Source organism: Haliaeetus albicilla, chromosome 10, assembly GCF_947461875.1.
Source record: "Haliaeetus albicilla chromosome 10, bHalAlb1.1, whole genome shotgun sequence".
In the NCBI taxonomy this organism is placed as follows: Eukaryota; Metazoa; Chordata; class Aves; order Accipitriformes; family Accipitridae; genus Haliaeetus; species Haliaeetus albicilla.
Genome location: NC_091492.1, coordinates 30,875,213 through 30,887,517, shown reverse-complemented (window position 1 = coordinate 30,887,517; position 12,305 = coordinate 30,875,213). Strand labels below are relative to the sequence as shown.

Here is a 12,305-nt window from a genome sequence, read left to right as displayed (position 1 = left end):
CAGTGTATTCTTGCTTAGATAGGAAAGCATGGATTCTTTGCGAGTTACCCTGATTTCTTCTGTGAAACTTCACATCACTGAATAAAATGGTTTCCTTTCTCCAGTTTAGCTACCCATATCCTGTGTTTTGAAAACATTAATTATCGTACTGAAGCACAAAGACAGACTTGAATGTCATACAGAAAAGTTCCTGAGTGTATTTCATTAAGAAATAAAACTGCTGCAATAAACACGTATTTATTTTCTTCAGGAAGAAACTTGTTTAAGACTTCCCAAGCAGAGCAAAAGCTTTCAGACTTTCTGTCAGAGCATGTTCTTGCTATGCATTTGTTAAAAATAACTCCCAAATGGGTACACAAAAAGGGTAATTTTTATAGGATGTATTATTAATACATCACATGCCCAAAAGTCAGGTTGCCCATGAAATAAACCTTGTGAATATAGCTGAATACAGTCACAGCACATATGATCTGCACAGCTTCTTCTGCACGATTTCTGTCTCCATTCAGTCCCACAGATGACTGCTGCTCTGGATATTCATCAGGGTGAGGTAAAGGTGCCAGGCTTCTGCTCACTCTACTGCTAATGCTATCAGCAAAATCCCCACATTATTTTCTGTACAAGTTGGAAAACTAGTAGCAAAGTAAGAGGGAATATGATTTAGTGGTCAAGGAGATAAATACCATTCTGGAAAAATGGACTGTATTTCTTCCTCTGCCATTATGTCTCTATGTGACACAGGGCAAACCTTTTAAATCAAGTTTCCAGAGGCAGTCATGAATTTTATGATCCTACGCTTCCTCACGCCTGGCTTGGGATCTGGATGTTAAAGATCAGAACTTCTCCTTTGCAGAAATGTTAAGCAATTACAGTTTCAATACCATTAAAATTATCTTTTGCACGTATCATTCTTAAATAATGCTACCTTTTCTGAAAATCACATCCACGGCACATAAAGCCAGTATCCAAAATTATGGTCACTTTTATCTTAATCTCTTTGCACCCTAGTTCCCTACCTGTGAACCAGATAACAGCAGCTCATCAATTACCACTTGCAAAGCACATGACTATGGTAGTGATGAGTATCACTGGGAACCCCAAGGGAACATTCTTATCACCATGTTCAGCTAAGGGTCTGAACAGTATGACATACCTGAGACACACTGAAGAGCAAGGACAGAACAAAATACTGAATAGCCACATTCTGCACAGCAAGTAATACAGGAATCCTGCAAGGACCATTATGCTAGATGTATGCTCAAGGGGCTGAAATCAGTCACTTGGCAGCTTTTCCATCAGCATGCTCTATCCTTTGAAGGTAGAAGCCGTAAACATACACTGATACAATTGGTTTTGATTTTTTTTTTAAAGCCAATAAACTGAACAAAACTTCGTGCTTTGGTATCACATGGGTTACAAGGAGATAGGATGCTTTGGCTCCACTGCCCTGTTCTCCACCATGTCAATGAGCACAGCAGCAGAAAGCAGTAACGGGTTGTTGCATCCAGGGTCCCAACTCTAGATGGGAACAGGACACACCTTGTCAGTCGCTGCCTCAGAAAATTTGCTGACGAGCAAAGGGAAGGCCTGTGTGGGGAACCCTAGGCTCCACTCCTGACTTGAGAGGAAGTGTACTCAAGCAACCACTGATCTGAGTACTACTCACCCTAACTGGCCCTTCAGAGCACCAAGCAAGTGGATTATGCAGCTGTAGGGAGAGTTATGGAGGAAACAGACTATATGGGCTTTAATTAATTTACTATGCTGTATTGACTTCCATTCTCTGAAAATCAAGGGCCGCCTTAAATGTGGGCCAACGTTGTAAAAGAGATGGGTAAGAAAGTTCTTTAAGAGTTCTTTAGACACTTCAAGGAGATGCTTGAGTTAATGTACTTTTAAAAGGTCTTGTTCTGACTGATCAGTCACAGGCTTGCCAAACATACAGAGGTGATTCCAGAGAAAACAATTCTGGAGCATGCATGATGTTTAGATGTGGTCATAGGCTTTTTAACCAGCAGGGAACCATAAATATCCAGATGCTGGACTACATCCTGATGGTTACAGTGTGTGCTGGCAAGCAGAGAAAGTTTAGGAGCAGGCAGTTATCAAAGAAGATGGAACATCAGACTGCAACTCTGCAAGATGCACAAAATAAACTGGCAGATGCCCACTTAATACCAGTTAAAGCACAGTATCACCAAAAAGGGCACAACTTGGGCTTTTTTCTTAAATGTCCATTTGCAGTTCTGCATCTCTGTAGCTAGTGAATCCACTGCTCTGGAAAGGAATAAGAAAGCATATACTCCTACACGGTGCTTTAAACCAGATTCACATATGGTATCTTGCCATGTTCTACTAAGATGTCTCACAGTGCATTGGAGTATGTCATCAAAAGAGCATGCATGATCATATTCTGAACATCTGCACCATCTATTACATGTTATACCCTTTTCTGGGATTGCAAGAAGGGGCAGTTTATTTTTAAGTGAAACTTGGTCTGCGCATCACGCTTGGAAAAGTTACCCTACCATTCTTTCTCCTTCACCACAAATTCAACTCCTGGTCTCGAAGCTTCATTTTGATTTCTGATTAGAAGACGACTGATCACAAAGCAAGCCAGTGAATCTACAGCCACAACTTTGGGCATGTGCGTCCACTGTCATACACAAAGTGGCTGATTTTGCAAGAAGAGACTCTGAGCTCTTGCGGTTTACCAAAATGAGTGCCGTGTATCACAATTCCAGGCTCCAAGATTGTGGAATATGGTTCCACTGCACACTGCACATGTTCAGTATTCTTTAACTAGCTTTGAAACCATTTCTAAGCAGCTGTTACACTACTTGCACTAAAGAAGCACAGGTTCCCCTTTTACCATATAAACATGTATTTCTCCCCTCAGACTGTGGCTTACACAGCTCTTGTGTATAGAATGTATGTAGCTGAAGAACCACATTATACACAGGAACAGCGCAGAACTAGCTGTCCAAACACAAGACCACGCATCACTACTCATAGTTCCAAATCAGGCCAAATTGCCATGGTACTGGACCTGTGGAGGACAGGCTGACAATTTTAGCCTTATTGGCCAAGTCCCAGCATATTTACAAGAGTATGCTGCTCTCCGCTTTGTTGAAAAAAATAATTAAGATGCCTACTTTATACAATGTGAAAACAGGACACAGAAAAGCTAACCAAGTAGTCCAAAGGGATGCCACGGATCAGAGGCAGGGATAGGACTCGAAGTAGCAAGGCCATGTTGGTCTTCAGGAGGAATCTATCCCCAAGTCAGATGGGCTACCACCTTCAGTATGCTAAAAACCTAAAGAGAAGTTCTGTCACTAGTGAGCATTCACTCCTCCACCATCTCCAAAAACAGTGTATTGTACCAGTGGAGAATAATTATCAACCTATAGAGGGCAATGGAGGAAAAGAAAATGAAAAAGGTGAAAGAAAAAAAAAGCAACCGAAAACATTAGACAATGTATCTTCTGAATTACAATCAAGTATTTACATTTCCTGTGTCAGTTAATCAGATATACTCCAGAAAGACACTAGACCCAAAAAGGGCAGATTAAGACTATAAATATAAGTAGGCTTTTTGAGGTATAGTATTTACACATGGGACATAACAAGTGCTGAACTATGAGAGGATCTAAACTTTTGGCCATGGCTACGACAGTCAGAAAGGACTGCATCAATTAAATCAGACTGCAAACAGCCATCTCCCCAGAGTGGAGATGGCTTTTGTTGAAGGCATAATTTCCCTCTCTGTGGCATAGCAGGCTGATATGAGCTGCTCACTACACAAGCTGCCATCCCTCTGCTGCAGAACTTGCTTTCTGATCTCCTGCTGTCTTCTATGCCCACAGAAAATAGTTTGTGTGGATCAGCAAGCTATCACACCCACCTTCATGTCCTCTAGGAGAGCCTGAGGATCTTCGATGCCTTCTGGAACACACTTCTTGTTCTCTGGGAGAGATTCAAGCTTTTCCACCAGGGCTTTTAAACCCTTCAGTTCAAATTCTGTGAGGTGAGTCCATTTGGTTGAAACTTCTGTAGCTGGAGACCCTGTTGGTGTTTTGGGATAGTCCGTGGGGGTCGTTGATTTTACGCTGTCATCCGACTCATTAGACAAAGTTCTTTTTAGGTATCTCATTACTGTGGCTTTTTGTTTTCTTTCTGCACCCTCCTTCCCTTCTGAGTGTGTGCTGTTGGGTGAGGAGGAGCCATCCACCAAGCATTTAGAGTTCTTATCCAAGCTGTCATCCTTCTCCTCCCGGATATGGGCATCACAAGATTCTTCATCCATGTCTAACCACGAATCTGATGAATAGCTGTCTGTGCTGCGTTTTCTTTTTGCATCTGGAAGTTAGAAAAAGAATGCTGAAATTTTACCCAATGTAATTCATAGCTTAAACACTTCTCTACCACTGGGGCTAGGCACTGCCTATTTAAAAGGGCACTCGATAATGCCTACTAAGTATGTGACAGGAATGGGCTCTATTCAGCCGATTTTTAATTTGGATGGGGGGGGGTTGTTTGTTTGTTTGTTTGTTTTAATGCTGGTTTTCATTAAAATCTACTCAGTTCAAATGACTGGGAAACATTTAGGGAAAAATTATGCTTTCTTCAAAGCTTCAGTCCTCTATGCCTTCAATTAAGAGTAGGCAGAGCTCTTAAGTCACACACAATTAATTTGCCCGCAAATCCGAAAGAGACCAGATTCGGCAGCCTTACAGCTTTAAGAGGAGAGTTAGCACAGAAAGAGGAGGGGAAAAATGATGGGAGAAAGCACGTTAAAATGCTGTACATCATCATTCTTCCAGGAACTCTGCACGGCAGAAAATCAACTTCTCAATACTTTTCCTCTTTGCAAGCAATGGTTGGTAAAACAAGAACCTACTGCGTGAATACTCATTGCTCTTCTGAGACAAAGGATTACAATTATGCTTATTTTACAGACAAGAAGCCTAAACACACTGAGAAATGCAAGGACTGTCACAGAGTTGCATGATACTGTTTTTCTTAACACCATCCCTGATACTTTCTAGGTACTTCTCAGGAAAATTTAAAGGCAAGTTTCTGAGTCTAAAGAACTGTTAATGTTAGTTTTATACTAGGTTTCCCCCTAAAAATCCCAACTGCTACCCAACTCCATGCAATCAAGCAGTGAAAGCAATATAGGAAACTAGTGGCCAAAGTTCCCTAAAGCACCCATCTTTTTTTATTTATTAGACACAATTTCCTTTACTAAGTGAAAAACATTGAATGCAGGCTAGCAACAGCAGGAATTTCTGTGGAAAATACAGTTAACACTGGCAACACCCAGTTAAGTCAATGTGAATTTTAATACTGGCTGAAATGGGTATGAGATCAAGCTGCAAACAAAAACACTCTGCAAAGGAAACAGAAGTCATACAGAAAAAATGAGTGAACAATTAATGAAAAGTTCCTTTCACAGCTTTCATGCTTTGCAATGCAGTAGCTTTGGACTAGGACAATATGAATTATGCTTAAGGAATGATTAAATGAACATTAAAGAAAAAGCTCAGTATCCGGTTGTTTAACAGTGAGGTTCAAAACAAACACTGAAGCCCAGTTCCAAGCTGGCAAATTCATCCTTATCACAGAGAAGCTCCTTGTCTCTTGCATAGTCTATATCATCTTCTTGCAAAATACACGTTACTTGTCAGCTGAGTAACAAAGATGCAACAGGTAGTGGCAGAGTAGCTATCTGAGGGCAGTTAGCCTAGCTGCTTAGCTTTGCAGTTTCAAATAAAAATTCTGTAAGGCCAGGTAGACCTCTGCAGGTTAGTGCCCAAGAGATAAGAGTTAGCCACTTTATACTTCTCAGGGCAAAAGTGCTGTTGCTACAGTGTCTGCAAAAATCAAGCATCTCTGTGACTAGTCTACTCCTTCAGTCATGTTTGTATTTTTCCTCAGAACCAAAATAGCCATAAAATTACTCCTGAAAGGCACATTTAAGCTGAAACACCTGTGAAAAGATGGCAGTCACAAAAAATACCAGCTACCAGCAAGGCTGGTCACAGCCAAATCCAGCTCTACTTCCACACTGCGGGCTAACATCCTCCTTGCATCCCTCCAAAAAAGCTTCACCATGAAGTACAGCACAGTTTATTTTGTGTGCTGAGGTGGTGGCATGCAACACTCCAAAGCAGCTCCTCCTCCCTGGTCTGTGCTAATACACCCCCATGCTTCTCTTAGAAAAATAAACAGGATTAGAAAATATCTTAACCAGAACATTTAAAAACCACTACGTTATCCAACTTTTATTTAATACTGTTTTCTCCTTTGTCCACAGTAGCTAGCACACTTACCCACCTCAAAGGGCTATATAATCAGCTTATGTCATTCTCCCATTTTACAGCTGAGGAAACAGATGCTTGGGAGAAAGCACGATTTGCTCATTGTCGCACATCAAATCCAGGGCAAAACCAGGAATCAGAATCCAGGCTCCTGGATCCAGGGCTGGAGCCCCTTCTCTAACCCACGCTGCCTTGGTGAACTATTTTACAATTGACTGAAGCACAAAAGCCCAGTCTAGATGGGAGAAGATGCCAGTGATAAAGCAGAAGAAGGTGAAAGCAGATACACTTCCCTACGCTACCAGTACAGCATCATTAACAGAAATTGGTATAAATCTGCACAAAGAAAATTATGTTTCTGTCTTCCTATGCTGTGGCTCTGCTGAACAGGAACTAATGGCTGTAACTGGGGCAAATCGCAAGCGTAGATAAGGCCTAAAGAAAGAGAGGGAGATCACGTTACTCCAACTAATGCTCTGGTGCTAAGAGAAAACTGCCTTCAAGAGAGATCTCCACTTTTTGTCTCTTGCTCTAATCTATGGAAACAAAAGGCAAGCGAGGAGTGGAACACCACAGCATACTGGGGGCCTATTCCCATCAGAAACAAGCACACGGGGGGGGCCAGCAATTCTGTTCTGCCAGCTGCCACCGCTTCCCTGCCACCGGCTGTCTGCACAAGACAGGCCCTGCTGTGCCAGCGACACCTGGGTATGGACAGACAAAACCCAATCTAAATCTAACCTCAAAATGAGCCATCACCAAACAAGTGCCCTGTGGCCTGTTCTCTGCAAGCCTGGCAGTTACCTGATGCCTTGCCTAACTTTACATCTGGGGACAGGGCTTGCTATTAACCTGAAATGTATCAGTCTATTCTGGAGCACTAGGGGATTACAGTACTGTTGCACTATCAGATTAAGAGTGGACTGCTTTCAAAAGACAACAACTGTCTGCTACTGCTGGTAATTAAAAAAAAAAAATGCCAAGGGAATCAATAATGGAAGGATAACTTTAAGGTGAGGAAGGTTCAATCTTATGTTTTCAAGTGTTTTGTAGTAATGCAATATACCATTATTTTTATTTATTCATTTTAATGCAAACAGTACCTGACTGAAAGTTACTATGCTGCAAGCTGAGGCCCTACATAAGGATAATCTGCATTTATTTTGTCAAGAAGTGCATTTTTAGCAGTGTATTACCAGGGTTCTACTGACTTGGAGGTTTTTGGTTTAGAAAGTCTCTCCATGGAAAAGAGCTCCTGCTAAGTGCAACTGTGGTTTCTTCTTCTGAGTCAACGCACCAGCCAATACCAGGTTAGAACTCTAGTTTTAGAGTGGTTATCCAGTCTGGGCTTCCATACCACTTAGTGCAAAAAGACCTTCACCCCCCTCTCCATCTCAAAGCAAATAAAACCAGCTTATACAAACCAGTCAGTGACATAACTCAGTGAAGAGGAGTAGCAGCACAGGCTTGACCACACTTCCCTGTGGTTCTGGTCAAATCACTCAATTTTCCCCACAGTTATCCACTTGTACAAGAAGGATAATTATACACAGTTTCTTTCCTTGCTGAAAAGCAACTTGCTGTATTACAGAACTTAAAAGAAAGGGAGGGGTGTGAGGTATAATTATGAAATCTTTCTAAACTCTTTTAGTAAAAAGAGTTCAGTGTGTAGTACCTATCTTGCCACTCCCAGCTCCAAACCCTGACACTGTGACTTGGGAGCAGCAGTTCCTATTGGTCTGCTAAAGACAGCAATGACATTGCCATTAGCAGAAAAAAACCCTGAGCATACTGGAAATGTATCACTGCATGGAGCACCCCACACAGAAATCACTCAATAGTGACTGATAGTCCAGTACCTGTCTATCATAAGCAAATCTCTTCTATCCCCTGAGAAGAGAGAGGAAAAAAAAGACATGGCTCCTTCACCATGCCAGAGGGCATATTTTCTTCATCCATCAGGCTTAACATATAGTTAGAGCCATCCTGTTAAAATTTTAGCAATGGAAGTCTTAAAAGCTGCAGGCTACAGAGAAAGCACATTTTTGATAGCCCAGTATCTTCTCCCAATTACTCTTTGTCAGCTCACTCTCAAGATCCATATCTCACTGAAGGTCAATTGTGATTGAAAACATGCAGTACAGACTCATTCATGGTAAGAGTAAAAATAATGAAGACATATCCATCCCGAAACAGTGCATGTTCAAATCTAGTAGGAAACCCAAATAGGATCTGTTTCTGATTTCAGTCGGCAGGACAAATGTCACAGTTGAGAGGGACAAGGAAAAGAAAAAAGGGAGAGAAAGAGAGATTGCGTGCTTTTACAGCAGTCTGGGATTGCTGTCATGTCATCATTCCCCTGAGTGTTTGCCCTTCTGCAGAAGAGATCTGAAAAGAACAGTCTCACACACTAACTAGGAGGCAACTGCCTGAAAACTCAATTCTGGGCCTGAAGAATGGGTAAAGAAACCACGGTCATCATCTTCCAACTCATTTAGAAGGGCAGACGTCTTTTTTTGAGGAGCGGGAACACTCCAGGTTTTAGCATTGCCTATAGTGAGGTGTTTTCTTTTTTTTCCCCCCATTTGAAGTTTTTTGAGTCAAGACATTTAGTAAACAGAAATACAAAAAACAATATAAAGTGCTATGCTAGCATGCAACTATCAGGACAGAGGTAAAACAACACAATCACAGCAATACATTTTCATGAGCAGGCAATGCCTTGAAAGAGTCACTCTGAATTTAGCAACCTTCACGTCAAAGCAAATAAATACTGTGTAATGACAACATAGTATGAAAAGTCTAAAGATATCTTTAAAACACAATTGCTGATGAATTCAGTTTTCTGAGTTCTCCAAAGATGTTCTCTATCACCACAGTAATCTCCTTTTTTTCACGCAGGAGAACAGAATCTCTACCAATTCTATGAGAACTACCACCTTATGAATCCCAGAGACCATGGGCAGCATCCTGTGCTATCTCTGGTGGATGTCCTCCTCAACTAATAATCACCTGTTGCTTCTTAGCTTCTGAGATCCAGTAAGACCACTGTATCAGAAGGCATGTAAGAAAAGAAAGCAGCACAACTCAAGAGTGAAAAATAGCAAGTTCAAGCACCCAAAAAGAAAGGTAGAAAATAGACATTTACAACAAATTATGTCAAGGAAATTATTTAAAAAAAAAAAAAAAAGGAGAAACATTAAGATTATTCAAGAGGAATTTCTGAAAATGAGTATAAGGATGTGAAGAATTTTTTCTTAAACTAAGAAGGACAGAAGACAATTAAATCTATTGAGGAGTCTGCAGAGAAGTTAAGTACTTTGTTTCATTACTCTTTAAGGAGAATAATGGGAAATTCTTTGTCAAGGGATACTCTCTCATGGGAAATCAAGAAATTGCTTGTGGATGGAGAGGTCTCTAAGAAAGGACAATTTAAGGACCTTAGCAGTTCTGAGGAGAAGCTTAAAAACAAAGTGGTGGGGTTTTGGAACACTGACCTCATTTGGATCTCCTATCCCACAGCAGGTGAATGATATTAAGATACAGACACTGCAGAACAAACAAGTGTAATTCAAGGATTATAGTTCATAGAGATTTATTTGAGTCAAGAGGCTGGACATTGAGACCAGTTAAAAGAAAAGACAAGCAAGTATTTGCACCAGTATTACTCCTGCAGAACAAAGCAGTGCAGCTTTGTAAAGGTAAATAATGTACCTTTACTCCTTTGAATTTGACAAATGCCAAAATGAAAGATCCAGTAGATATAATAGATCTAGGCTTTTGAACCACAATCCCCAGTTCAATAATTATTTTAAGGTTAAGATTCTGCCAAGAAATAAAAAGCAAGTTTCTGACAAAAAGAAGTACACATCTGTCTCTCCTGGAGAGAAAGGCCCTGGGTGTCAGAGATTTTATCAGCACACTAATACTCTGAAGTCAAGAGATAGCAGGCAGGTGGATGAACTACACACTGTCAGTAGATATCACTTAGGTAAGCTGAAAGTACCAATCCATTCAAGACAGTAACAACAGCTTAAGATCTGCCCACCCGGACGCTTCCACCACCTACCTCGAGTTGGCACTCACAGCCATGCAGTAGGGCTGCAAGTCGCATCAGCTCCTCAATCCTACTGATAACAAATATATTCATTTTTCGATAGGGTTAATTTTCAGTCAGATAGCTGAACTGATTCAGCTCATGGGGCAGCTGCACAATCTCTAGAGTTCGAGAAATTGAATAGTCTTGTGAGAGCAGCACGTTTCTCACAGTAGCTTAAAATGACCATAACACCATGCCCAAACAACAGCAAAACAGTTTCATATTCACTTTCTACTAGGCCAACAACTGAAGCCACCACAGGAGACAAGGCCCAGACAATGTTGCACCAAACCATTTTCCAAATAGCCAAGCTCCTTTTCCTGATGCCTTTGCAGCTGGCATTCTTTGGTCATGCAAAACAGTTCTTTTCCCTCTAGATACTGGACATCTATGGTTCCCAATGAGCTTTTATACGATTTTAGTATCTCTCAGCTAGTAAGTATGGACTGAGGCATATTTTGTGGGGATCACCAAACCACTATCAGTAACTACTGAGTTGGGCTGAAATTCCCACTGGTGATTTAGCTGGGAAAGGTCCCATCTCAACATCCTGAACCATTCACTCTCTGCATCGAATTTCTTCTGAAATTACACCTCAGCGATCTGACACCCCCATCCTGCCTGCAGGACGAGCCTCCTTCCATGCCAGTGGTTTAGACAACAGGAGGTTGTTCCTTATTTTCCAATGAATGCAGTCATCAGAGTTTTGTCACTGCTTTATGAAGAGCTGATCCAAGAGGCTAATTCATCCTTTCCTCCAGGATGATCTTGTATTACAAGAAAAACTTCTCCACACTGAGCTCCTGCTTAACTAACCCTTCTGACAGGGTCTCACAAAGCTAAGAAGAGAACAAACTGTGAAGTACCCAATTTCCCTGTGACCCCAAGAAATTTCCCTGGCCTATCTACACAGACTATTAGGTCCCTCAAGTTATTCTTGGTCAGTAATACTCACTGGAGAGTGATGTCTGCCCATAACTTCTTCAATCCCTTCTACTAAGAATTATTCTAGTAGGTGATCATTTCCCCACTCTGTCCAGAACCCGGGGCAGTTCCAAGCATGCCAGGTTCACTCCAAGTGGCACCTCAGGGAGCAGGAGGCACAGAAATACTTTAGTCATCCTCCACACTTAACACGTATCAGCTAAGATTTAGCTGGCGCTTGTGCTACTTTCAGCCATTCTGCACTTAAAAGCAGGGAGGCAACATGGCCCACCGTCTTGTTCCATTAAAAGGAGGGAAAACAGGGCAGTTCAGCAAGGCAACAACTGGAATTGTCACACACTGATGTAAAGCTCACATCAGTGCCAAGGTAATGCCTTCCCGCTTCAGGCACATCTATCCATCTCTGCTATGGTCCATTTTCAGCTATTGTTGTAAAGGTTTCTTTGACCTCCCTGCACTTAGGTTATAGATCATGTAGATTTGTGTAGGTGTTTTCTTGGTTTTATTACTCTGCAGAACTAGAAGTCAGTCACCAAACAGACAGAACTAAAGTAGAGATTAAAGAAAAGAAAGGAGAGGGAAGCCAGGTTTAGTGACTGTAACACATTCTGTAGAGGAGATGCTCTATAAAAGGACTAAATATCCATCCCACCAGAGCACATTTGTAATGCACACATTTCTGGCTACTAAGGTACTGTGCCAAACATAGCAGTAAATCCTCAACTGTTTGGCAGATCATCTCAACACAAACATTACTGAAACCAAAGAACAAACGCATCCAAAAATTATTTTTCTGGGATCCACTTGCTAAGGGAATGCTCAATAAATATAATTCTAAGTAGGTTGGTACTTCATGGAAATGCTTAAGAGTCAAAACCCTCCCCACCCCAAAATAAAGAAATAGTTCACTGGAATTTCTACAGTTCTCCAATTCA

The 12,305-nt window shown here is 41.3% G+C and overlaps 1 protein-coding gene across 11 annotated transcripts in view; it reads right to left on the bottom strand.

Annotated features, from left to right (window-relative positions):
- KDM2B (lysine demethylase 2B) overlaps nt 1-12,305 on the bottom strand; it is a 127,059-nt gene that overhangs the window by 45,122 nt on the left and 69,632 nt on the right. For all 11 annotated transcript variants that reach the window (XM_069794735.1, XM_069794741.1, XM_069794733.1 and 8 more), the window contains one exon: nt 3,908-4,362. In XM_069794735.1, coding sequence (XP_069650836.1) covers nt 3,908-4,362 — 455 coding nt within the window. The remainder of the gene's footprint in view (nt 1-3,907; nt 4,363-12,305) is intronic.